This window comes from Vigna umbellata, chromosome 2 (assembly GCF_029865625.1).
Source record: "Vigna umbellata cultivar VRB3 chromosome 2, Vumbellata_1.0, whole genome shotgun sequence".
In the NCBI taxonomy this organism is placed as follows: domain Eukaryota; kingdom Viridiplantae; phylum Streptophyta; class Magnoliopsida; order Fabales; family Fabaceae; genus Vigna; species Vigna umbellata.
The window spans coordinates 4,603,556-4,629,939 of NC_142166.1; the positions used below are offsets into that span (position 1 = coordinate 4,603,556).

Sequence of the window (26,384 nt, forward strand, 5' to 3'; positions counted from 1 at the left end):
TATTTTTACACAAAATCTAATATTTTTATTCCATGTTATCCTATTTACTATATAGAAAGAGTTATTGAAACACAATTGAACATTATATCCAAAAATATTTCATAAACTTAAATTTATATTATAAATATATTTTATTTTAAAAGAAATTCCTTGTATTACATGCATATAAATATTAAAAAAAAAACAAGAATATATAACACATGGTAACACATTTTCAATATAATTGTTGTTGTATTTATAACATATTTATTTATTTATTTATTATTTATCCTTTATTAAATCTAAATCCACAATTGTTTATTGAATAAAATATAAATTCATAAACTTTATAAATATTTATAAATTATCCATTTAGGTCTCGGTTATACAATTCAAATAAATATGTTTAAAATTATCAATTATTACATTAATTTGTATACATTATTTTATATTTTATTTTTTACCATTAAATTGATTTGAAAAATTAAATCATTTATTAGAAAAATTAATTATTTATTATAGATAATATATGATGACTCTTTTTACATAAATTTATTTATTTATTTAATCTATTTTAAAAACATATTATATTATATCTAATCATTATAAATAATAATTTAAATTAGTATATACACAATATTCTGATATTTTACTATTACTTAAATTATTATTATTATTATTCTAATTTAAAATATAACATAGAAAATTAATATAAAATTTACTTTTATCATCAAACATTATATATAAATAAAAAAATACTGCACAGGTACAAATATTAGTTATAGACATAACAACCTAAAATTATTTTAGGGTAAATCAAGTCTTGTTTATATACATTTTGTTTGTTAGGCAAAGTTCTCTTTTGCGCTCAAACTTTCACCATCCAAACATAACCTTAAGCAGTGAATTGGGGAGCCTGATTTTCAAAGTTCAAAGATTGCAAAGGTGGCTTCGGCCGTCGCAGAACCCTAACTGTGACTCCTTTGCCGTTCGTCGGATAGCTGGCCGCCGTGACTAGTGACTTCTTCTTTATATTTACAGGCACACATTTGTTTTAAGTAATAACTTGTATTACCTTCCTCTCCAAAAAGGCTGCAGCACAACACTACACCAAATTTTCTTCCTTCTACACAGTGCAAAGCGACACTTTCCTTTCTCTCCTAAAGGCTGCAGCATAAGAAGGAGACGCGTGTGAACAGCAGCACAGCAGGGAGAAGCGGTCGCACAGTGATTAAGTCAAGAAGGAACACAAAAGCGGATGCAGAAGTGAAACCTACATTAGGTGAGTTTTCGTTTCTCACACCAAAGAACTATGGTGCTGTTGTTTTAGGGTTTAACATTTTTCTCCTTCGAACTCGCCAACTCGCCACCAAACTCGTGAGTGACCGAGTTTACACCAAAAAACGATTTTTCTTCCAATTGTACCAATTAATCCGCTAGTTTGATAACCATGCACATAAGTTTCATTTCACCTTCAAAATAATCTCTCTAGTCTTGTTCACTTTCAATGCCATGGTGTTCCAATTTCTATACGAAAGTGATTTTTGCTCTGATGTTATATCTCTATTGTCTACTATAAAATTTTGTACTTATTTTATTTTGCTCACTGACACTAACTCAATGCAGATAAATCATTCAATCGAAAATCCTGAACAGTATGAAGACGCTGAACAGTATGAAGCCGCCAGGACTGGCTTCTAAATTGAAAAGGTAATACTATGGCTTGTTTGTTCTAGTTTAGGTAGGTTTTCATCTCACTCGGTCTCTTTGTTGTTTGAGCTTGTCAGTTCTGATATTGGAATTCCTTGAAATAATCCTTTTCCAATAGTGACTTATCATGTGAAAGCTCTCTTAATTGTATGGTCTCTTTGTTATTTGAGCTTGTTTGTTCTGACATTGGAATTCCTTGAAATAATCTTTTTCCAATAGTGACATGTCATGTGAAAACTCTCTTAATTGTATGTTCGTGGTGAAATAGACCTCTTGTTTACATTCATTGCATTGCCCAAGTACCTAACAGGGAAAATCAAATTAAAAATTTCTTGTTCATGAAAATATGCAATGTTGAAATCCTGGCCTCCTTTTAATTTTTATCCGATATTTTGGTCTCTCTACTTTTTTTCAGCAACTTTAGTTTCTCAATTTAGAAAATCTGCAATTTTTTGTCTAATTTTCAATTATTTATTTATTTGTTTTATTTTTGTTCTATTGAACTTAAGACTAAACATATATATATATATATATATATATATATATATATATATATATATATATATATATATATTTAAGATGCCATTAGAAAATAACTAAATTAGTTAAAATGTAAAATATGAAAGAAATAAACCTATTCAGAGTTAAATATTAGTTCAAAATTACGGAGTTTTCAAAACTAGGGACTGAAATGGTACACAAAAATCAGAAGTTGCAAATCGGTAATTAAACAGAGACCATAATTGCAATTTAGCTAACAAATTAAATTCATGCTCTTAAGAATGTTTGTCAACTTTGAGTTACACTGGTCCCTTATTATATACTCCTTTAATTAAATGATTGAATGTTATATTGGGCTGGTATTGAAAATTGTTTTGTTTTGTCTTGATTTGCTAAAAATTAGAAATTTGCTTTGCTCTCTGGCCATTTTTTCAGGAAAAGGGAAGAAGGTAAAGGCAAGAAAAAAAAGAAAAGAGGTAACAAGGAAAAAAGCAAGGTTGTAGACATCCGTGAACCTTATAACATGCTAGAGGATGACCATAATGAAGGAGAAGGTTAGATTAAACATATTGTGATTATATGATTAAAATTGTGATTGTTATTGTGTTGTGTAACTAGCCTACGGGTTGGGTGTTGTAGGATATAACTTGTCCTTGTATTCTACTCTTCTCTTTTCATATATATAAAATACACATCAGCTGAGCGAGAGACTTAGTGACTTTTTATCATCTCCCAATTGAAGTTGGTAGCAGAGCGTGCTGCTGGACCACCACAGCCACGTTGTCTGGCTGCCACCTAGTGATGCCATTGCCATTTCTTTAGGTGAAGTAAGAATTAGGTGTGACTAGAGGAGCGCAACCCAACCCTAGCTGTCACATAACCTAAAGCTTCACGATGCACTGTCCCTTGTGTCATTTTTTTTGCTATCTCAACTCCAAAACTTTTGCATGGTCATTTAGGTGGCCTAAGACTAGCCAAGTCGAAGACAAAAAAACTCCCTGTCTTAATTAACTTCAAGTGTTAGAATGTGAATCATGCCAATGAGGAAATCATGTTTGGTCATCATTTCCAAAACAAACTGAAGAGTGATGTGACTCAAATTTCTCTACCTTTCATTCGGATATTTGGGAACCTAGCCATGTCACATATTTTGGTTTTAGATATATTGTAACATTTATGAATTTTCTTGTTATACTTGGATTTATTTATTGAAAGGCAAATATGAGCTTTTATCCATACTCATGTCTTTCTTTAGTGAGATTAAGAACAATTTGGAAAAATAATTGAAATCTTCTTAAGTGACAATGCTAAAGAACATTTTTCTATTACATCTTCTTGTCTCCACGCACTATAGCAAAATGACATTGCAGGGAGGACAAATACACTTCATTGAACTGTACACTCTTCAATTTGGAAAACAAATGTTTTGTATATCACTGGGAAAATGTTATTCCCACTACCTGTGTTTTAACAATTAATATGCTTTCTTATCTTTTTAATCAAATTTTTGTACATCCAAATGAAAGTATTACATATTTATGTGGAAGGCAAGAAGCTTTGATATGTGTGCAAGGCTTTACAAAACAAAATCCTTTTGTCAAGGCACTGTTATATAAATGTAGTTGTTTGTTTCTGATTTCATGCTTTGCCACTCTTTAACTGATTATTTGATTTTGACATGAGATGATTATCTAATTGATGCATTGTTACTATTTGTTTTATAAGGGTTTGACAATGAGTCTACTAAAAGCAAAGTTGTGGAAAATTTGAGTCAAGATCCTGATGAAAATGATTCTGGATTAACAGAAGGTTCTGAAATCGAAGATGTTGAGTTTCATTCCGATGAAGAGGATATTGGAATTAATGGTCAAACAGCTTATGAAGATTCAACGCATTTGAGGTTTTTTAATGCTACTTATCTTTTATTTTTTCTCTCTTTGGAATAGAAGAATAAATTTCATTAGGGAGAAGACAGAAAAAACTGAAACTAGAGAGTGGGTAAGGGCTAGGTATCCTCTGAAAATGTGAGTATATATGGAGGAAAGGGCTCATAGGTGGCCATTAGATGTGTGAAAACTCTTTAATCTATGTTTATTTTTTTGAATTTTTTTATAGTTGGCTTCCATGTTAAATATTATTTTAAATGTGGTTTATAATTTTGACCTGTGTTCAATGTTGTGAATTTTTCGAAATGAACCTGGTTATTACTGACTTGTTACTTGGCATTAATTTTGTGTCACTGAATCGTTCTACATCTGTTGTATTTTTTTATTTTATTTTTATTCTAGCTAAACCATCCTTTCATTTGACATTTTTGTTCCATGCAGCTTTTTCGATTTACATTTGCAACATAGTTTATCGAAAGAAGAAATTGACTGCAAAAGTAACGTGAAATTTAGCTGGGAGACTCCAGCGATTGGTATGAAAAATTGCAAGTGGATAGGAACTGGAAAGAACATTATGGAGGTATTTCAAGTTAAAATATTCTTTGGGTTTATCGTAGATTTCATGTCTTCCAACCTCTGATAATGCAAAATTTAGCACATTTTCATTGCCATTTGCCAGTCCATAGCTTTATTGTAATTTTGTATTACGTAAAATGCACTCACATGCACACAAGTTTGTAATCTCACTTTGACTAAATATAGATATTCTCACCCTTCATTTGGCTGTATGCCTTGAAGTACATAATACATTGTTATCTCTTGCTTTCTTGTTTAGGATTTGGATATCAATTCTTGTCACGGTCTCAAGGAAAAGTTGTCTGAACATTGGATGGATGTCTATAAGACATCTGGGGGCAAAGATATGAGTTCACCTAAACAAAGCATATTTTTCTCCCTTTGTAAGTTGATTGTGAATGATAATTATCAATTATAATATGTTGTGCATTTGCAATCATAATCATTAATTGCCTAAATCTTTGCACTGTCTTTCCCAGTGTGTAAATTCCGTGTATTCAGAAAATTTACTATTTCTTCTATTTTCTATTGGGCATTTGGTTTCAGGCAGCAGTTATCGGGATATACTTTACTGTAATAAGAGGCCTTTCTATCTCAAAGGCCTTGAAGATGCAAGTATTATGGATGCTTACATAATGCATTCTGTACGTATATTTCTGTATCATTCTATATGAAGTTATGGACTTTTTGAATGACTTTGATATAGTGATTTTTATACACAGCTCAATCATGTCTTCAGAACTAGAGACTCTGTGAAAAAAAATGATGCCAAACTGACCAAGCTTAAAGAGTATACTGAAAGTGATAAATTTCGAGATCAAGGTTTTACCCGACCTAAGGTAAAGGTTCCTAATTGTTTTATTATGACGCATATTTTTCTTTTTTTACTTTAATAGCATTACCCAGTATTCTGCAATCTATTTTTTGTAGTACTCTTTACTTTGTCATATGAAATATATGTCAAGTAGAAAACAAACAGTTTATTTCTTAACATTTTTAAGGGTTAAATAAGTTTTTGGTGCCTTCAAAATTGGTTTGTATTAATATTGATGCTTCCAATTCTTTCCCAGTGAATTTTGATACCCAAACATTTAATAGGTATGTGAATTTGGTCATAATAGTTATTTTGTTACTTTTGAATTAATGATACTGACATTTTATTTTGACAGTGCCACATGCTAGCATACCTAGCAATATCTTACCAGGACCAAATTTGCATGTTTATTAAAATTTTGGTATAAACAATATTGAAAATATTTTAGAGGTACAAATTTAAAGGTGGGTCAATTTTGGAGGTATCAAAAACTTATTTAACCCTATATTTAATGGATTTTGTTTACTTGAAATTCATATTTCATAGTGGATTTGATAATGCTCCCCCTTTCCCCTATTCTTTGTTCTTGTTTAATTGATTAACTTAGTATTCCTCTGAAATGAACTTAAAGTTTAAAGTATGCTTCTATATTAAGAAATGCTAAGCATATCTCATGTATATATGCTTTCTGTTTCTTGTGGTAGTTCTTGATAAACTTAGTATTTCTTTTAATGAACTTTAAGTTAAAAGTAAGCTCTTACTTAATAATTGCTAAGCATATTTTATGTATACTTTTATTGTTTCTCTAGGTTTTAATATTATTGCCACTAGCAAGTATTATGTACCGTGTTGTAAAGAGGCTTATACATCTTACGCCTTCAGCTTACAAGGTATGTTGGTGTTCTCACTTTCTAATATATTTTTTAAAGTATTGTCATGCCAAGCATTTGAATTGATCCTTATTTGCATAACATGTTTATTAATGAGTTAATTGAAATGACACTCATGGCATAAAATTTAGCTGTCTTTACTTGATATAAGCTAGGTATGTATTAGGAAGTATATGATCTGTCAAACTATGAATACAATTGATTTTCAACTATAGAAAATTAGATATCTCTCCATGCATTGTGTTATAATGATCTAGCAAAAACTCATGAACAAAGTAAAACATAGAAATGATAGAAAATGTTGGAGATCCCATATCCACTAAAGATGTGGTCAAATTATAGTACATAAGTGGGTGCAAACCTTATTACTTTACAAACTGGTTCTGTGAAGTTGAGGTAGACTTAAAGTCTACTTCTAAGATGGAATAAGAGTTTATCGTATCAAAGGGTTGTTGGGCTTTTTGTGCTATCCGTTATCTGCTATTGAATCACTCATAAATATCTATTCCCAAGTTTGAGATGTATAGTCCTTGGCATGTCGGGATGTGTTGGAGATTTTGGATTGACTATAGATGTGACCAAATTATTATATATAAGTGAGTGAAAACCGTACCACATTACAAGCTGATTTTGTAAGGTTGAGTTAAGTTTAAGTTTACTTTTTAGATGAAGCATAATATTCAGTGAATTTCGCGTAGATTAATGAAAGGAGTTTAGAATTTAGAGAACTTGTCTCTTTTGGTCTTGGCAATTCAATGGAACATATAGAACAATTCAACAATTTAGATTGAACAATAAAAGTGAATACGAACAAGATTATAATCGGTGCATATCAAAGGAAATACAAGAGGAACCATGAATGATTGAAACTCATGTATAAATATCCCGAATGGGTATATGAAACCCATTTTTGGTGTTTAGTGTCTCACAGCCAACACAAGAACAATTAACAAAGGAAATGAAAAACATGGAAGAAGACACCATTTGATAGAGTCAAGACCAGTGCAAAAGAAAATCCCTGCTTGAAAGTAAGAAATTGAAGATAGGATTTATTTAGTGAGTAGTTCATAATGTGAGAAGGTCAACAAATGTTTGTATAATGGATATAACCAATTCATACTATTGATTTTAATGCATTTCAAATTTCATGGGTAGTAAAATTCTAACGTGAGGGATGTGTGCATCGAACCTTCATTATTACTTTATAGGCCAAAATATTGCATATACATGTAACTTTAAACCAAAATTTTGTTTGATTCTTACTTATTAATATTATCTCTCTTACTGTTGTATTTTCCTGGAGCAAAATAAATAATTCCTTTGGTTCTCTATGGTAATTGTTTTTATTTTTTCAGGTCAATGTTGAACATAAGGATCGATTTACCACTAAATTTGGAAGTGAAGAAGATACAGGTGATATAGAAAATGTTGACGAGTCCGAAAATTCAAAAGCTCATAAGTCTTCCAAAGCATCTGACTTTCAAATGCTTTTTGGTGGAAATAATGAGGATGACTTCATGATTGGCATCAAATTCACAAGGTAATTATACTCTTATGTGTAGCATTGTTTAATGAATTTATTCTTTGGTGCATAAGAAGTGCACCTGAACATAGACTATTATATTAAGATTATTTCAATGCCAAAATTGTTTGTTATTCTAGTGGCAATTGGGTATGATGACCATTTGATAGGAGATCCACTATTGAGTATTTCCACTAATTGTTGTTATTCTAGTGTCAAAACTGGCTTGTAAGGTGTGGTTTGCATTGTAAATTTGCTTTATCTTTATTTGATGTGAGATTTCAAACAAAGTATTTTGTTCATATTGGTGAAATGTGATCTAATGGAGAAGCAAGAAGGAGAGTATTGTTGCTTGATCCAATATTGAAGCTTTGTATTGGTTATAACTAAAACTGAGACTACATATGATTTTGACAACCTCTCTAACAACTAATGTTTGGAGACATTCAAGATACTAAATTTTCTTTGATAATCTAAACACTCTTTATATTACATCAAATCTAGTCTTTCATGGATGGATTCTCACTTTGTATTGGGGATGTTGAAGATTTGATTGCATTAAATTGAGAGATATGGTACAATTTGATAGGGAAATCATTATTAGATATTGGTTTTGTTTTTTATTATTCTATCTTTTCTTTGTTATATATTAGAATTAGAATACTTGAGTGTACACAACACATGAAATTGTTTATATTCCTTCTGTATTTCTCTCTTATGATCTATTTCATCACTGATCCTTACAACATTTTATCAAGAGTCTAATGAGATGGAAACCCAAAGCGCTGCTTTCCCTTTGAGCCCATTGCACATAGATGTGAATTTCTTAGAAACTGTGTATGTGTTTTTTTTTTCTTGTTTTATTTTACCTTCCATCACCGTCATTTTCCTGATGAATTTATTTTTGGCAAGCTTTTTCTATTAAGTTTCTTTTTTCGGTGAACTTTTTCCAGCCAGTGACCACCACTAGCTTATGCGAGGACTAGTTTTGCTGTTTGACATGTCTTGTCTTCTGAACAATTTTGCTCCCTTGGAGCTGCCTGCCACACTCTGAGACTTTTACTTTCTGTCAGCTGCCTAGTCATCTGAGCACTTTTGCTTTCTGATACCTGTCGTGTCCTTTGAACATATTTGCTTTTGGTAGTTAGCGTGTCCTTTGAGCGTTTTTGTTTGCCAACAGTAACTGTCATGTACTCTGATTAATTTTCTTTTCCTACAACCATCTTGTCCTCTGAGTAATTTTTGCTTTCAGACAGCCACTCGTCATCTATCCATTTTCTCTCTCTGGATACATAATACATCCCAACTTGAGGTGGAGTGTCGATGATTTGATTTGAGAGGATAAAACATATTAAAGATTGATTGTCACTTTGACAATGAGAAAGTCATGTTTGGAAATATCTATTGGCTTTGTCATTTTCACTTTGTCAGCTCTAGCAACATATTGACTGACGTGTTCACAAAATCTCTGGAGGGATCTTGTGTACGAAATTTGTAACAAGCTTGTCTTATATGACATGCTCTAACTTGAGGGGAGGGAGATATGTGATTTGGTTACTCAACATAAGGAGATATGATATGATTTAGGGACATATCTTACCAAGTATTTTCTATTATTACCTATTAATTTTGTTCCTTATTATTTTATCTCTTCTTTATTATGTATAATAATTATTATGTATAAGAATAATCATCATGTGTATTCAGCACATTAAATTCATTATGTTTATTCGCAGTTTCTCTCTTTTGAACATGGTACAAAAGATCCTTTGTTATTTGTTTAGTTATCAATGCTTTCAATAGGAGAGAGAGGCGTTAGGGAACGTATAAAATGACTTCTTTAGCTCTGGTGAACAATTTGACATGTTGACTAAGTCACTCAGACTCTCATGTTGGTTACATTTGTAACAATTTTTGTTCATGGCATATATGGTTTAGTTCAGCTTTTGTAAAAGAGTTAGAAAAGTATTTTGAATAGTGACATTTATTGCATATATTCTTTAAATCCAGGATTTATTTTCTTGTACCCTATTTTGGGATTATAAATGAATAACATAATGCTGTTATAAGACATCATTAATGTGTCTATACTATCATTTTAGATTCTTCCAATTTTTTAACTTATTCTACTGTATTCCTCCAGTGAGGGCTCTAAAAATAATTAATGCTAGGCAGCTTGTATTTCTATAATACAAATTCCTATCAATGAGACTCAGTGACTTTGTGAACATGTGGGTATATGACAACATTCATTATAGAATGTCTATACTAACATTTTAGATTATTCCAAATGTTTAACTTATTGAACTGTATTCTTCCATTATCTCTGCTACTCTTTCTCTCAACTGCCCATGCTAAAATCAATTTGCTCACTCCCTATTTATTCCCTCTTACATTTCTTAGAATAAGACAATTTTATGTAGTGATGGTTCCTTTCAAATAACTATTTCAGACAAAAAGGGCTGTATAGTACGCTGCTTAGATACATATGCACGATATTACTATAGCATCCTCAATCCCATGGGAAGCTGATTTTTCAGTTTGTATTTGTTGGGACTTGCAATGTGAGATGATATTTCAGTTCTAATTTAAATTTTATGCTTTGTTCTCTACAGGAAGACAATCAAGTTGTTCAGTGATTTCCATACCTCAGACATTATTATTGCTTCAGCACTATGCTTGGTTAATGTAAGCATTTTTATTTCCGTTTATTTTAGCTTTTTTTATTCATATCTGACTCTAGAGATTTTGTTAGGTTTTTGAGTAGAAAACCTAATTAACCACGATCACAATAGACAGAAAAGATAATGAAAGAATGAATTTCTCTTATTAATGGTAATAGAATTCTCTAAACAAGCATAATTGGGAGCATAACCTCTCTCACAGGACTGTAGCCGCCTGTTAACAAACTCAATAATCAAAAGCATAATCCTAACAATAGAATCTGGTTCTATTTATATTAAATATTTCCCTAGAATATAGCTCTATTTACTATAAATATCTTATACCGAATATTTTCCTAGAACATAGCTCTATTTACTATAATTATCTTATACCGAATATTTCCCTATGATATAGCTCTATTTACTATAATTATCTTATACCGAATATTTTCCTATGATATAGCTCTATTTACTATAATTATTTCCCGTCCATCCTAACTGCTACAACAGTTAGGATAGTAACTCTTCAATCGATCGACTCCAGTTCTTCATCTCTTTCCATCGATCGGCTCCAGTTCTTCACCTCTTTCCACCGTTCGGCTCGAGCCCTCGCCTTCAGCCGTTCGGCTCGACCTCTCCCCGTCTTCCACCGTTCGGTTCCCTTCTTCTTCTCCCTCACCGCCTTCCACCGTTCGGCTCGACTTCTTCCTGCCTTCCACCGTTCGGTGCCCTTCTTCTTCTCTCATATACTTTCTTCTTCTCTCGTATACCTTCCAACCCCTAACATTATCTATTACCTTATATCCTATTAGATTTCCTTTGCTCCCTTTAGATTAACTTTATATTTGTTGGGAATTTACTTTATTCAGTTTTGGGCACTGTGTCCAACCTTCAAGTTCATATACCTTCTGGTATAACTAAAAGGTTTTAGGTATTCTAATACCGTTTGTTAGTATCTATTTGCCTTTTTTCTATAAGATAAACATTGGGCCAATTTGTATCAGTTGTTTAGTAAAAACATTGTATATGAATATGATATTATCCTTTGAGGGAACAGTCCCCATAATTTTCCTATATACACAGCGAATTGATTTCTATTGCTTTTCTGGCAAGTGACCCTAAATAATAAACAACTTCTGTTAGGGTCTGATTCATAACATTTTTCATCTAAGAGAAAAGTTTTAGTGTTTTTTAAACTAAAAAATAAAAATAAAAATTATGTCAAGTATAGAGACCCAACTTTTTCTTTTTGAAAATTATAACTTCATTGTAATAGTGTTGCTTGTTATCATGTGGCTTTTCTACTAATGTATAAAACACACATGCTTATTTTTTTTTAACATTTTCTCCGTATTTTGTTCCTTTTTTAAAATATGAATTTAAAGATTTTTTATTTATTAGTAATCCTCAGTCTTATGAATGTGTGATGAATATTTTATAAATGTATTGCTTATAACATCAGATTGTTCAATTTTCTAGAAAATTGAGGAGGCCGGGATTAATAAGGAAAAAGATGTAGATTTTCTTTCATCCATAGAGGTAAGTTTTCCTAACTGTTATTGTTAGATCATATTTAATTAGTGACAAGTATATCTCAATATGTAGTTACCCTGCATGTGGGGCATAAAATATGTAGTTGACAGTATTATTTATTTTAAACAGGTTCTGATTATTGATCATGCAGATGTAATATCAATGCAGGTCTGTAGTGATCTTCCTTTAAATTACTGTAACAAATTGATTTTCCTGTTATTTTGACTACTATATGAATGTAGTTTCTCATTGATGTTAAAAACTTGCCAGAATTGGTCTCATGTTCATACGGTTATTGAACACTTGAATCGTTTACCATCCAAGCAACCTGGTACAGATGTAATGCGCATTAGACCTTGGTATATTCTATTGTAACTATCCTATGTTAAAGTTGTGTTATTTTTTTTTCTCATTTATTAGTGTTGACCCACAATTTTTTCCCTCGTTTTCATTTTCTTAATTTAGCACAGAAAAATTATTAGCACTTAATTAATTGGAGCTATTTATCTTTAGATGAAGCTAGCAGAATAAATTATAATGAAGGGTCTGCTTCAAGTCGTAGTGGTGTTTATTTGGAGAATTGGAGGTTTTCCATTTTTAACCATGCCATTGTGGTATCTTGTTTGTAAAAAAACTATCTTACATTTCTCACCAAAACCATTGTTGTGATTTGTAGAGTTATGTTTCATAGCTCTGCCAATTTAGGTTATCTTGGAGAACATTGTGTTCAATTCTTTAAGAAGTGTTCAGTACCATAATTTTTACATTTCAATTGCTAGAGTTTTGGTGTTACATATCTGTCAGTATGGTTTTGTCGTGTGAGATGGAAGAAGAGTTTCACACAGGCCCTTGTGTTAGATGCACTTAAGATTGAAAAGAAATAATTCTTGAGGGCTTGATTGATCCCTCTCACAATCTTCTATTTATAAGAATAAATTGATACACAAATACATGATAAATAGGGTAACCCTAGACACAATATAATCATGATAAATAGGGTAATCCTAGACACAATATAATCATGATAAATAGGGTAACCCTTGACACACTATAATGATGATAAAATAGGATAAATATCCTAACACTCCCCCTCAAGCTGGAGCATACAAATTGTATGTACCAAGCTTGGAACAAATAAACTCAATCCGAGGACCCCTTAATGACTTAGTCAATACATCTGCGAGTTGATCGTTTGACCCAATAAACTCAGTACATATTTCTTTGGTCAACAACTTTTCACGAACAAAATGACAATCAATTTCTATATGTTTAGTCCTCTCGTGAAACACTGGATTTGATGCAATGTGGAGAGCAGCTTGATTGTCGCAATACATCTTCATAGTATGAATGTCACAAAATTTAAGCTCTTGAAGGAATTGTTTCACCCATATAAGTTCACATGTTAATGATGCCATTGCCCTATACTCGGCTTCCGCGGTTGATCGAGCTACTACATTCTGTTTCTTACTTTTCCATGAAATAATGTTTCCTCCCAGAAAAACACAATATCCTGTTGTAGACCGTCTATCAATAGGTGAACCTGCCCAATCTGCATCACAATACCCAGAGACATGAATGCTTCCTTTATCTTCATATAACAATCCTTGCCCGGGAGCCTTCTTTACATACCTTAGAATGCGAATGAGAGCATTCCAATGGTCAACACATGGAGCCTGCATGAACTGACTAACCACTCCAACTGCAAAGGATAGATCTGGCCTTGTAATAGTGAGATAAATCAGTTTGCCAACCAGCCTCCTATACCTCTCTGGATCGGAGAATAATTCACCTTCTTCTGTCCTTAATTTCTGGTTTGGGTCCATGGGACTGTCTACCGGTCTACAATCAATCATGCCTGTTTCTTGTAATATATCAAGAGCATACTTCCTTTGGGAGATTACAACTCCATCTTTTGATTGCGCTACTTCAATGCCTAAAAAGTATTTGAGACTTCCAAGATCCTTGGTTTGAAAATGTCTACACAAGTACTCTTTTAGTTGAGATATTCCAACAGCATCATTTCCTGTAATGACAATATCATCAACATATACTATTAAGTAAACACATTTCCCGAGAGAAGAATGACAATAAAAAACTGAATGGTCTGCTTCACTGCGTTTTAGCCCAAATTTTTGAACAATGGAGCTAAACTTTCCAAACCAAGCACGTGGGGATTGCTTAAGGCCATATAGAGATCGATGCAATTTGCATACCATACCAGACTCCCCCTGAGCAACAAACCCAGGAGGTTGCTCCATATAAACTTCTTCCTCAAGATCACCATGTAGGAAGGCATTCTTGATATCCAATTGATGAAGTGGCCAGTGACGAATGGCTGCCATGGCAAAGAAGAGACGAATAGTAGTCATCTTGGCTACAGGAGAGAAAGTGTCACAATAATCAAGACCATAAACCTGAGTGTAACCTTTGGCAACAAGCCGAGCTTTGAGCCGATCAATTTCACCATCAGGGCCAACTTTAACTGCATACACCCATCGACAACCAACCGCCTTTTTTCCTGGGGGAAGGGGCACCAGCTCCCAAGTATTACTGTGGTCAAGAGCCTGCATTTCTGCAATCATAGCTTGTCGCCATCCAGGATGATCAAGTGCTTCTTTCACATTCTTGGGTATAACAACAGAGGACACTGAGGATAAAAGAGAAAAATAGGAGGGCGACAATCGATGATAGCTTAGAAAATTATAAATGGGATGAGGGTTCCGAGTGGAACGAGTACCTTTTCTGAGGGCAATAGGCCATGCTGAATCATTTGCACCAGGAGGCGTGGGAGGAGGTGACGAGGGAGAAGAATCTGAAGTAGGAGATTCACCATTGTCTTGGGGAGGTGGACTATCCATTGAGGCCCTGTGTGGGATGATCTCAGTATGTGGAGAAACAGGTGTAGAAGGATTGTGATCAAGACTTGGAATGACAGAGACAGTGGAGCTATTTGACTCAGCCATTGGAATAGGAAGGACTTGCTGGAGGATAGAAACATCCTGAACAGATGGAGAGAAGTAAGGAGTCTGTTCAAAGAATGTGACATTGGCAGACATGTAATACTTCTTAGTTTCAGGAGAGTAACACCGATATCCTTTTTGAAGTCGAGAATAGCCTAAGAAGACACATTTGAGAGCGCGAGCGGAGAGTTTGTCTAGACCTGGAGACATGTCATGAACAAAACATACACAGCCAAACACTCGGGGAGATGTATGAAAGAGAGGATCATTAGGAAACAAAATGGAGAAAGGGACTTTATTATCAAGAGAGGAGGAGGGCATCCTATTAATAAGATAACATGAAGTTAAGATGGCATCCCCCAGTGATGGACAGGAATATGGGCACCAAGCAAAAGGGTACGAGCAGTTTCAACCAAGTGTCTATTTTTTCGTTCTGCTATACCATTTTGTTGTGGTGTATGAGGACAAGTAGACTGATGTAAGATACCATGGGAACTCAAGATGGCAGAAAAGGAGGATGAGAAATACTCTTTTGCATTATCAGTTCTTAATATTTTGATTACTTGACCAAATTGATTCTTGATTTCATTCAAAAAGGATGTAAAGATAACTAACAATTCAGAACGATTTTTCATAAGATAAACCCAAGTACATCTTGAATATTCATCAATAAAGGTAACAAAATATCTAAAACCAAAGGAGGAGATACGACTAGGTCCCCATATATCAGAATGGATGATGGAAAAACTAGAATTACATATTGATTGAGACCTTTTAGGAAAGGAAGATCTAACATGTTTTCCTAATTGACATGACTCACATTCTAAAGTTTGGAGACCACTAAGTTCAGGACACATCTTTTTTAATTTGGACAAATGAGGATGGCCAAGTCGATCATGTAGCACTTTAGGATTAGGAGCAGCAACACAAGACACCCTTGGACGAGATCCAAAATGGTATAATCCGCCAGCTTCATATCCTTCTCCAATCTGTCTCCCCGAACCACGCTCCTGTATAACAAAAGATTTATGATCAAAGGTTATTGAACAATTTAACATTTTAGTCAACTGGCTTAAGGAAATTAAATTAAAAGGACAATTAGGGACAAAAAGGACTGAGTTGAGATTGAGGGAGGGAGACAAAGAAACATGACCGACTCCTTTGGAAGAAGTTTTAGATCCATTTGCAAGGGTTATGAAATGAGGTTTTTCTCGAAAGGAAATAGATGAGAACAAAGAGGTATTACCAGAAATGTGATCAGAAGCACCTGAGTCAATTACCCATGAATTTTGACATTCCATAGATTGAGAAACGCAGGCTGTTGATGTATTGGGAGATTGAGATGGTTGTGCCAAGCTGTTAGACTTTAACCTTAAATACTCTTGATATTCATCCTCAGAAAACATAGAAGTGGAGGTTTCAGTTTTCGAAGTGGAAGTTTCAGTCTTCGAAATATTGGCGGTTTTGGAAGGGAAACCATGTAAGGAGTAGCAATTCTCTTGAGTATGACCCATCCTTTTACAATATGTGCATTGAGTACGTCCCCGACCTCCTCGTCCTCCTCCTCTAGTGCCACGTCCTCCTCTTCCTCGTGTGGCAACCATGACAGATGGTTCCACTAGTTCATGCGCTTCTTGAGTTTGAGATACCGGGACACGCAGAAGGCGAGTGGTCAATGTTTCCATAGAGGGAACCTCATGACTAGTTAGAAGTTGATCTCTGAGATGATCAAAATCGGGATGTAGGGCACGAAGGATCAACACCATGTAAAATTTGTCTAGTTTCTTTTTTATATCCTCTAATGGATCTACTTCCAAAAACATCCTAAGTTCTTCGACAGCAGATTGGGCTTCAGCCATGAAGGACACCATATCATGGTCTGCCATTTTAAGAGATGCAAGCTTGTTCGTAGTGTCATAGAGACGTTGAATATCGTTGGCATAAATGCTTTGGGCTTTCTTCCAAAAGGAGTGACAAGTTTTGAAAGCCCTCAAAGATACAAGAAGTTTGGGTTCCACTGATTGCCATAACAGGGTACACAACTGGAAATCTGCTTGTTTCCACTGATCAGCTTTTTCAGTAGGCACATGGCTTCCATCTCGCTCAAGGTGGTCATAATGCCCTTGGCCAAGGAACCACATTTCAACAGCAGCAGACCATGATAGATAATTTTTTCCATTTAGCTTCTCGGAGGTAATTGATGGACTTCCAAAGAAGGAAAGAGTACTGCCAGACGCCATCTCTGAAGAAGACAAATAGTACTAGCGAGGAACAAAAAAACCCTAAGGGTTTAGACGAAGGAAACTGTGACAGTGATGGACAACGGTGGCCGGCAACGGCGGGCGGTGAACGGCGGCCGGCGACGGACGACGGTGGCCGGCGGCGACGGTGGCCGGACGGTGGCTGGCGGCGGCGACGGTGACCGGCGGTTGACGGTGGCCGACGGCGGGCAGCGGCGGGCGACGAAGAACTATGGCGCCGGACAGATATATATTACGAGACAGAAACCAGAGCGGGATCGACCCGCTCTGATACCAACTTAAGATTGAAAAGAAATAATTCTTGAGGGCTTGATTGATCCCTCTCACAATCTTCTATTTATAAGAATAAATTGATACACAAATACATGATAAATAGGGTAACCCTAGACACAATATAATCATGATAAATAGGGTAATCCTAGACACAATATAATCATGATAAATAGGGTAACCCTTGACACACTATAATGATGATAAAATAGGATAAATATCCTAACAGATGCAATTAACAAAATTCAGTATATTGAGTTAATACAGCGTCATTGAGTTAATGCAGTATATATTGCACTGATTTATAAGAATACAATTGAATATTTAATGGAAAATAATATATTTCTAAGCTAACGATGTGTTTGTCAAAGACATGAAAGAATAAGTCTGTTCTTTGACTTGCTTTTGAACTCTCTTATCTTTCATTTATTTTTTAGTTGTTCTATGAATTACATGTTAAAGTTTGGTTATTAAAGGTATGTGGGGGGAGGTATTGGAAGTAAGATATACAAATCTAATTTGTCTACACCAGAATTTTGAGATTGTGTATTTGTATATTTTCTTAGGTATCTTGATGATCACGCAAGATTTTACAGGCAAACAATAATACTGGGTTTTTATTCAAATCCAGGTGATGATCCTTGCTTCTTGTAGTGATGTCTTTTGAGAGCAAATTTGCATTATTCTGTTTGCCTTTACCTTTTATAGAGGAAGCCAGATCTCTTGAGCTTATGGATTTACAACTTTGTACCTTTCTTATTCTGTTCAATAATAGGATGTTAGTTTCTAGAAAAATGTATTGTTTTTATTTATTTGTTTCACAAGGTCATCCATCCTGCCCTTTTGCGTGAATAATTTTGGGTATTTGTGTTTACATTACAATTATCATAATAATCATGTTTTTAATCACATTGGCGAAATTTTGATTTTTTAATTTTCCTTTTCTGAAATTGTTAAACTTATGCTGCATTGCACCTTCATATATGGGGTGCCAAGTTATGCCTTTCCCATTCAATCCTTTTTTTTGTGAACATTTGAAACATAGCCAAGTCTATTATAATCTTTGCATTTCCTTGTTGCAGATATAAATGCTTCATTCAATCATCAGTGTGTTAATTATGAAGGGAAGGTATGTAACATATATAGTTTCACTGCCTATCTTTTTCATAGGTTCAAGGTTTTTGCACTGTTTTACCATGCAATTTCCTTACAGCACTGGATTTTAGCAGAACTGCAATTCGTCGTTGATGGCTTTTGCTTTCCAGCCTTTTACTATATGGTGGATATGGCAGAGATTGGCCATCTTACACGATTGAATTTCATCTTATTTTTTTCATTTTTTAAATTGCAATACTTTAGGGATTTAGTAATTGGAAGCTGCACCCAATATTTTATGGGATAGGGATTATGTACTTGAATAGCAATATTTCATCTATTCTTTATTGTTTCATTTTATTTCAGTTTGGCTTTTTCAATTTTATTTTTGAGTGTGTATCCTCTTCACTCAGTTTTCTGTTTGTGAACAGTTTTTATCTGTCATATTTGCCTTTATCATCCTTTTCTACACAACCTTCATTATTTATTTATTTATTTCAATCTTATTTTCATTGTCAGTTCTAATTTCAATTTGTTCGGTCTTTGTTTCCTGATTGTCAATGCTTTTGCATCCCTGTTGACAATTTTCGAGAATTATGAATGTGCAATCCTTTATGTACATTTTAAAACTTTTTTTTTTCTAAATGCAATACACACGCACACAGTTTTGCTTTTCAGTGGCATCATGATCAGCCATAGGGCTAGTCAATTTTTGTTTGTGTGGTAGTGGGCTGCTATTTTTTATTGGTAGCCTTCACCTTGGAGGGCTTAAAGTTAAAGATGCATCATGACTGAAAAGTTCTCAATCTTTCAGACTTATTTAACGATAATCAAAATATGTGCATGCATGTGTCTCTGAGTCTTCCCTCTCTGAGGAAATTACACGAAAGCTAATGTTTGTTTTTAATTTTTAAATATTCTAGTCATCAGTACCTCTATTTGATATCTGCAGGTGAAACTGATGTGTGAATACAAAGGTGTCTTACACAAAGTGCTACCGGAAATAAGACAAGTAATCTTTTCCAGTATTTCTGGCTGCTTGAATAAATATTCTGCGTTTTGGTCATATACAATTGTGATGCAACTTAGGTCTAGTTGATGCCTGGTTTTTCAGAAAGGAAGGAAGCGGATCGATCTTTCTTAGTCTAATTGGCAATGTTATTGCACTTCAATTACCTTGGATTTTATTACTAGATAGTATATGGGAAAAGTATTCGTTCTTTTTTATTACTAGACAGTACATAAGCAAAACAAGTCAGTTATATAATATTATCTTCCTTGCTATACACATTTTATTGTTGTTATATACTTTCTGTAAATAATTAAAAATTAAGTAATATTTTTGAAGATGGTTTATTTCGTCTGTAAATCTTTAGGAATGACTGTAATATCATTGCTTTACAAAATTAGCATGTTTTAATGGATGTTCAATAATTCAAAGAGTAGGGTGCTAACATACTCTTGTTTCTAGGATCTGGGAACAAACTAACTGGTCTTCTTTTCATGATTATTTAATTTAATATACTAACGTTGCATAATTTCTATTTCTTCTTGATTATTGTGGTCAGACAATTTATTTTTTGTGTAGTGTCATCAATTTATATTCTGATTTATTACTATGGGTTTGTGCGTCACTCTAATATTGAGCTAACACATCATTTACATTTTGAACAATGTAGATTTACGAACGATTTGATGTAGACTCAATAGTAGAAGCTGATGATGCCCGTTTTGATTATTTTATTACAAAGGTATGCATTTTGGATTTTGAAAATATTGATATGTTGAATTGGTTTTGAAGAACTATCTATCCATACTCTGAGAATTTGATGTCTTTGATGTTCTTTTTTGAATAACTTGGCTCAAGCCAGATTTCAAATGACCATTGTAACACTTTAGAAAGATACACAATAATATAGAATGAATTTGAGAGAGTGCATTCTCCTCTTCTGAAGTTTCATATTTATAATAACTTGGGATACATCATTTTAGAATAATTACTTCTATGTATCATCATTAAGCCTAAGTAGGGTGTAGTGTGCTAGACAATTTATTAGTTGTACCTAGTTCTGCACCTAGGTACCTAGTGCAGTAGTCCCTTAATATATAGATAGAAGATTGTGAGAGGGATCTCTTAGCCCGCTAAAAATATATTTTTCTGTTTTAATCATCAGATACAATGTATGAGAGGGAAAAGAAGAGAATTGGAAAAGATAAATCTAGGAATTAGGTCTCTAGCACAAAGTACATAGTATTTACAATAAATCCTATTGAACAATAGTTATTCTATCAGTAACCTATAACTGTGAAAACATTGCTCAAATAAGCCTGTATGCTAAACTGTAATATGGATTTCCATTGTCACTGAAATTGTGTGGTGTTAAGAAGCTGCTGCCTATTGCAGACTATTTATTCTAACAGTAACCTATAAGTGAAAACCATTGCTCAAATAAGCCTGAATGCCAAACTATAATATGGATTTCCATTGTTACTAAAATTTGTGGTGCTAAGAAGCCACTGTCTGGGTTTAGTCTCCCTGATGTCTAATAAAAATATTTTTGCCACATGCCATTCTCATTTAATACTCATTCTAGTTCATTTTGACCCAAATATGTTCTTTCTTCTACCATTACTTTTAGAAGCAGTAGGAATGTTTATAATCTGAGCTTTTTAACTAAATCTTAGGATTCCATTTATCAAACAATAGCAATGAACTGATTTTGTCCTTGAATGATTATTTATGAATTCTTGTGCTAGTAGTTATTAGGCCATATTAGAATAGGGTAAGAGCAGTTCTTGTCAGTTAATAATGCAGTTTTAACAAGTCAAGTAATAAAATGAGATAAATACAATATAGCAAAAAAATGGTTTTACTTTTCATTGCGATTGTCTGTGTAATTATCGACGTTAGAGGAATATTGCTTATTATCCCTCATTGAATGAAAAGTAGTTTAATCATTCTTGCTTAGGACTGCTCTACCTTGTTTGTGTTTAGTAATGATGCATCTGTATCAATTACTAATGCATACCTTGTAGAAGTCTTGTCTATTTTATGCATATCCTTTTACTACGTTGTGATAAAAATTTTCCTGTTCAATTTCTTTAAATAGGCACCTTAGGATGGTCCAAGCGGTATAACCATTATGTGCTTGTTATTATACATTTTTTTGACAATTGGATCATATAATTAACAATAAATAATTCTTGTCTTCCAGGTTTTCCCCAGAATAAAAGATTTAGATCAGGTAACTTTTAGTTAAGCTTTCACACTTTTTCTATATTTTATGCATGAGATAATTTAAATTGATACACTAACATATTGGTTTTCTTTGATGTGATCTTTGATGCAGGGAGGGACAATGTTATTTACCAGTTCTTACTTTGAATTTATTCGACTCCGTAATTTCTTAAAGTCAAAGAATGCCTCCTTTTGTTTGCTGGGGGAGTAAGGATCCATTTCCGTAGCCATTGTGTTGTTTGTTTTAAATATTATTTAATATGTCAGTAGTTTTTTTTTTCCAAGTTCCTAGTAGTTCTTGTGTTGATGACTGGTCGTTTTTTGTTAATTTAGGTATACAACCCAAAGTGATATCTCTCGTGCACGTCTTTGGTTCTATGAAGGAAGTAGAAAAGTGATGCTTTACACTGAGAGATCTCATTTTTACCACAGATATAAGGTTGCATGGATGGAATGATTTATTTTTCCCTCTCCCTCCTTCTCTTCCTTGTCATTTTTTTTCCGGCCCCTGATTATTTTTATATATGTTTTGTGAAAAAATAAAAGTGACATCTTGTGGCGGTTTTAAAAGTTCATGGTATGCAGTAAGTAACATACATGCTGAAGAGTTAAACATCTAATCCTGAAACTGACAGTTTGTGTTCTTTTTGTCCTCGAAATTTTTGTCCATACAAATTGGTCTCGAGAGATGAAACAGGCCACTTTTTGTGGACATGCACTGTCGAGGTTGAAAGCAACCAATCTTTCCGGAACCAAAATTTTTTTAGTATCGGTTGAATTTGAAGTTATAGAAATAAAAAAAGGTTGTCAAACTCTTCCGTTAACTCTTAAACTCTTACGAGTTTATTATCCAAACTGAGAGACAGGTTAAATAGTAAACTTGTGAACTCACTTGAAATCTCGAGTTAAAAAAGAAATAAACGAGTTTCTAATTGAATGTAATTGTTGTTCCACTTTTATTGAACAATGACAGTATTTTCTTAGACTGATATTATTTGAAAAATTAATTTCCTTTTGAATTCTTTTCACATAAAGAATTAATGCTTTTATAATTTATATGATTTATTTCATTTATGTAGATTGATCTTATTTAGTTCGAATGTTTTATGACACTTTATGATTGTAATTTGATACCCATTTTTATTATGACGTGGAAAAATTGGATTATTATTGTTTCAAAAGTTTTATGTTATGCATATATGTCATTGATAAATTTGTTAATATTATTTTTATATTAAGTAAGCTCTTATGAGTTGAATCTACGAGTTAAATTTATGAAGGCTTCATTAGTCTATGAAAATTCTGACAATCTTAATTAGAATAATGAACAATTACAATCAGTTGCATTCATACTAGGTCTTTTGGTTGTGCCGAGTGTTTGGGTTGTGTAATTTCCCTGTTATCCAAGCTAGATTCCTTATTATGAATAGAAAACACTAAAGACTGAAGTGTACATGATATAGACCGAAGTTTTTACTCTTATGGGGGTCTATCCTCTGCTTTTATATTTTTATTGATACTAAATAATTAGTTTGTTTCTTGATTGCAGATTCGAGGGGTTCAGAATTTAATCATTTATTCCCTTCCAGAGAGGAAGGAATTTTACCCTGAGGTAAGCTGGCTTGTAAAATCAGATACTTTTTTGGTTTTGACTAAAAGAGTTCACTAAGGGTATAAAAGTGATGAAAAAGTAATTCTCTTATGGCTACTTAAATGAATGAAATTGAGAAAATAGATCAGTTCAAAAGAACATTCCTGTTCTATTGCATGGTCAGCCTTGGAAAACTGAAAAATCCAACATGCAAAGCCTCCTATGGTAGCTAAGGAAACAAACCTGTCCATAAATAAATTTATGGCTAAAATTTTGGAATTTTTCTCCAGTACAGTCAGCAGACTTTAAAAGGCACAACCATAAAAGCCCTCTTCAGTTTATTATTCTTCAACTGTCTCTATAACATGCATTTCATCAAATTCGTATTCATGGTTTAGCCTGAACAATTTAAGAAAATAAGGAATTATTTTATTGATAAGAATCAATCCAATCACTTTCTGATCATCTCTATATGTTAATATAAAAACCTTTAAAGAAAGGAAATACAAATATGTTGAATTTAATAGGAGGATTCTGCATACATTTTTTCCTAATTACTATGGAGAAATTGGAAACATTTTTATAATAATAATCTTCTCTTTAGAACCTTTTTTTTTGTTTTCTATAATTGCATAAAACAGAAACATAATGTAGATTATTAAGCCTTCTTTCATTGCTATCCTTTTGCTATTGCAGATTGTGAATATGCTTGATGGGTCTAACAATATGACTTGTACTGTCCTTTTTTCCTGCCTTGACAAGCTTCGGGTAATAATATTCTCTTTGTTGCCTCTTTGTACTGTTACTTGCTAGAGTTTGGTTTGTGTGGGTTTATATGCAGTTGAGTAAAAAGTAGAACGGGAGATGTAAATGTAGAGATTGAGATTTGATGGCTTTGTATATTATTGCTTCCTAATTTGTTTTACTGCTACATTGTTCATTTGATTATGCCTATAGATATATTGTGTATGTGTACACTGCTAGTCCTGCTATCTTGTTTCCTTTTTTGCGTCTCTCTCGTCACAATAATTACTTCTTTCCTTTATGTATTACATTTCAGCTTGAAAGAATTGTTGGCACTACTCCAGCCAAAAGGATGGTGGCTGCGGAGAAGGGTGTTTTTGTTTTCTGCCACTAGAATTCTGCCTGGGAAGCCATGCAAAATAGTTTTTGGGTCCGTGGTGATGGCATCGTGTATTAGTATGTTACTCTTGAAAATTATTGTAACACGAGCATGACTGGAAAATTGGTTTTTCGAGGTAGAATGGAGGGACACTACTCGACAACAACATTCATGGAGAAAAATCCTGTGTTGGTTTTGTATATTAGTGTTGATTTAACAGTTAAATGTATCAGAGGCAATTTTTATGAACAAATTATACCATAGATTGAATTAGGAATTTCTAAGAAACATTGAGCCAAGATTTTGAAGTTAAATGTAAACTCTACCTTTTAGTGTTAGTTTTATACAAGGAATGTTGAATTTAGCAACCTCTGAATTGCATATGCTTTTGCAAACCATTATAAGAGATTACGTATTTAACATCTCTGAATAACCCCCCGCTTGTTAGTGACATTCATGACACTTTTTCTCGGTGAAGTGCAAGGAGCCTTAGTTAAATCAAAAGCCTCTAGGAAAAGCAACACCTGAAGAATCATCTAACAGATGCAAGAGACAGAGATGGAAAGGGTGGAGAATTCTGAAAAATGTGAAAGGTGATTTGAATACAGTACGAGGAAAATGTACTATTTCAAACGAGGAAAATATATAATCAGTAGATTTCATACGGTGTATACTCTACTAATAGCTACATTCACCTTGAATCTATTCCAACACCTCCGTAATTTCAACTGCACCTCCATAAATTTTTATTTTTCTTTTCTAAGATATAAATAAAAAATACATTCTAAATTATATAATCTGAAATATAAATTCATTTACAAATAAGAATTATGTATATTATCATTGATTAAAACTTTCCTCTTTTATAAAGTCACTTATAATTATGTATATTATCATTTTCTTTTAAATTTTTATTTATATTTATTATTATAATGTAAATATACTATTTAATTACTAATTTTGGCACCTGCTTATCTTCAAAATACTTATTTATCAATCTTTTGAATAATATTTTTTTAGAGAATAATAGTAAATATAAATAAATTTTGAAATAAAATAATTGTGTAACAATAATATTTGGTTTAAAATGCAATAATATTTGAGCTTTCTTGTCCGAAAACCTGTTTCTGCCTCTGTTACTCTGCAGGAGCGTTGGATGAATGTCATGGTTTTCTTATGTTTTCTCTTTTAACTATTTGTCAACTGAGCTTAAACTCTGAATAAAATTTGTTGTAGGCAACAGTTATTTCTTAACCAAACTTAATTATAAACAAAAATCACAAGTTGTTCACTTAAAACAAGCAAAAATATACTCACTATATTGGATGTATAATAAATGTATTGAATGTAAAAGTAGGACCCAATACTTGAAGTGAGAATAATTAAATGAAATATAAATCAAATTAGTAGGTAAAATTAATTTTACATCGTCATTGCTTTAACTTAAAAAAGTTTACATAGTCAATACAAGCCACCTTTTTTTTCCAAGTAACCAAATCTAGTTTTTATTTCCTCTTGCAAATTTTTCATTCGTGTGCTAATTATTATTATTATTTCTTTGTAATTAATTTATTCATTTACCAAAACATGAGATATTCCACAAAAATACACTTCATTTGCCATCCGAAACTTTGTAGAAGGATGTTCTTTACAAAATGTGGCTCACATATTCATAATATAAACTTACATACTCGTACTATAAATTTACATATTCGGAATACAAATTTGGAAGTCTAACATAGAAGTCGAAATTTTTTAATAAAGAATAAGTA

The 26,384-nt window shown here is 33.0% G+C and overlaps 1 protein-coding gene across 2 annotated transcripts; it reads left to right on the top strand.

The window, feature by feature from the left end:
* Window positions 1–834: 834 nt before the first annotated feature.
* On the top strand, window positions 835–24,980 carry NOF1 (U3 small nucleolar RNA-associated protein). 2 transcript variants are annotated; one of them, XM_088105819.1, is made up of 25 exons: window positions 835–1,020; window positions 1,114–1,261; window positions 1,606–1,689; window positions 2,626–2,744; window positions 3,916–4,090; window positions 4,518–4,656; window positions 4,912–5,035; window positions 5,199–5,296; window positions 5,375–5,491; window positions 6,276–6,356; window positions 7,712–7,896; window positions 10,494–10,566; window positions 12,021–12,080; window positions 12,204–12,242; window positions 12,345–12,433; window positions 18,132–18,196; window positions 18,648–18,694; window positions 19,613–19,672; window positions 20,340–20,411; window positions 21,876–21,905; window positions 22,011–22,105; window positions 22,232–22,337; window positions 23,448–23,510; window positions 24,186–24,257; window positions 24,550–24,980. In XM_088105819.1, exons 3-25 carry the CDS (start codon window positions 1,637–1,639, stop codon window positions 24,625–24,627), a joined length of 2,040 nt encoding a protein of 679 aa, XP_087961945.1. In that variant the 5' UTR covers window positions 835–1,020; window positions 1,114–1,261; window positions 1,606–1,636; the 3' UTR covers window positions 24,628–24,980. The 2 variants fall into 2 exon arrangements, with proteins under 2 accessions (XP_087961945.1, XP_087961946.1); XM_088105820.1 differs by having other exon boundaries at window positions 835–1,261; window positions 1,636–1,689.
* The last annotated feature ends 1,404 nt before the right edge of the window (window positions 24,981–26,384 follow it).

Coding starts and splice junctions, on each gene's coding strand:
- NOF1 (XM_088105820.1), top strand. CDS start 1,637: ATGAAGACGCTGAACAGTATGAAGCCGCCAGGACTGGCTTCTAAATTG. Junction 2,745..3,915: donor TGACCATAATGAAGGAGAAG/GTTAGATTAAAC, acceptor TTGTTTTATAAG/GGTTTGACAATGAGTCTACT. Junction 4,657..4,911: donor CTGGAAAGAACATTATGGAG/GTATTTCAAGTT, acceptor TTTCTTGTTTAG/GATTTGGATATCAATTCTTG.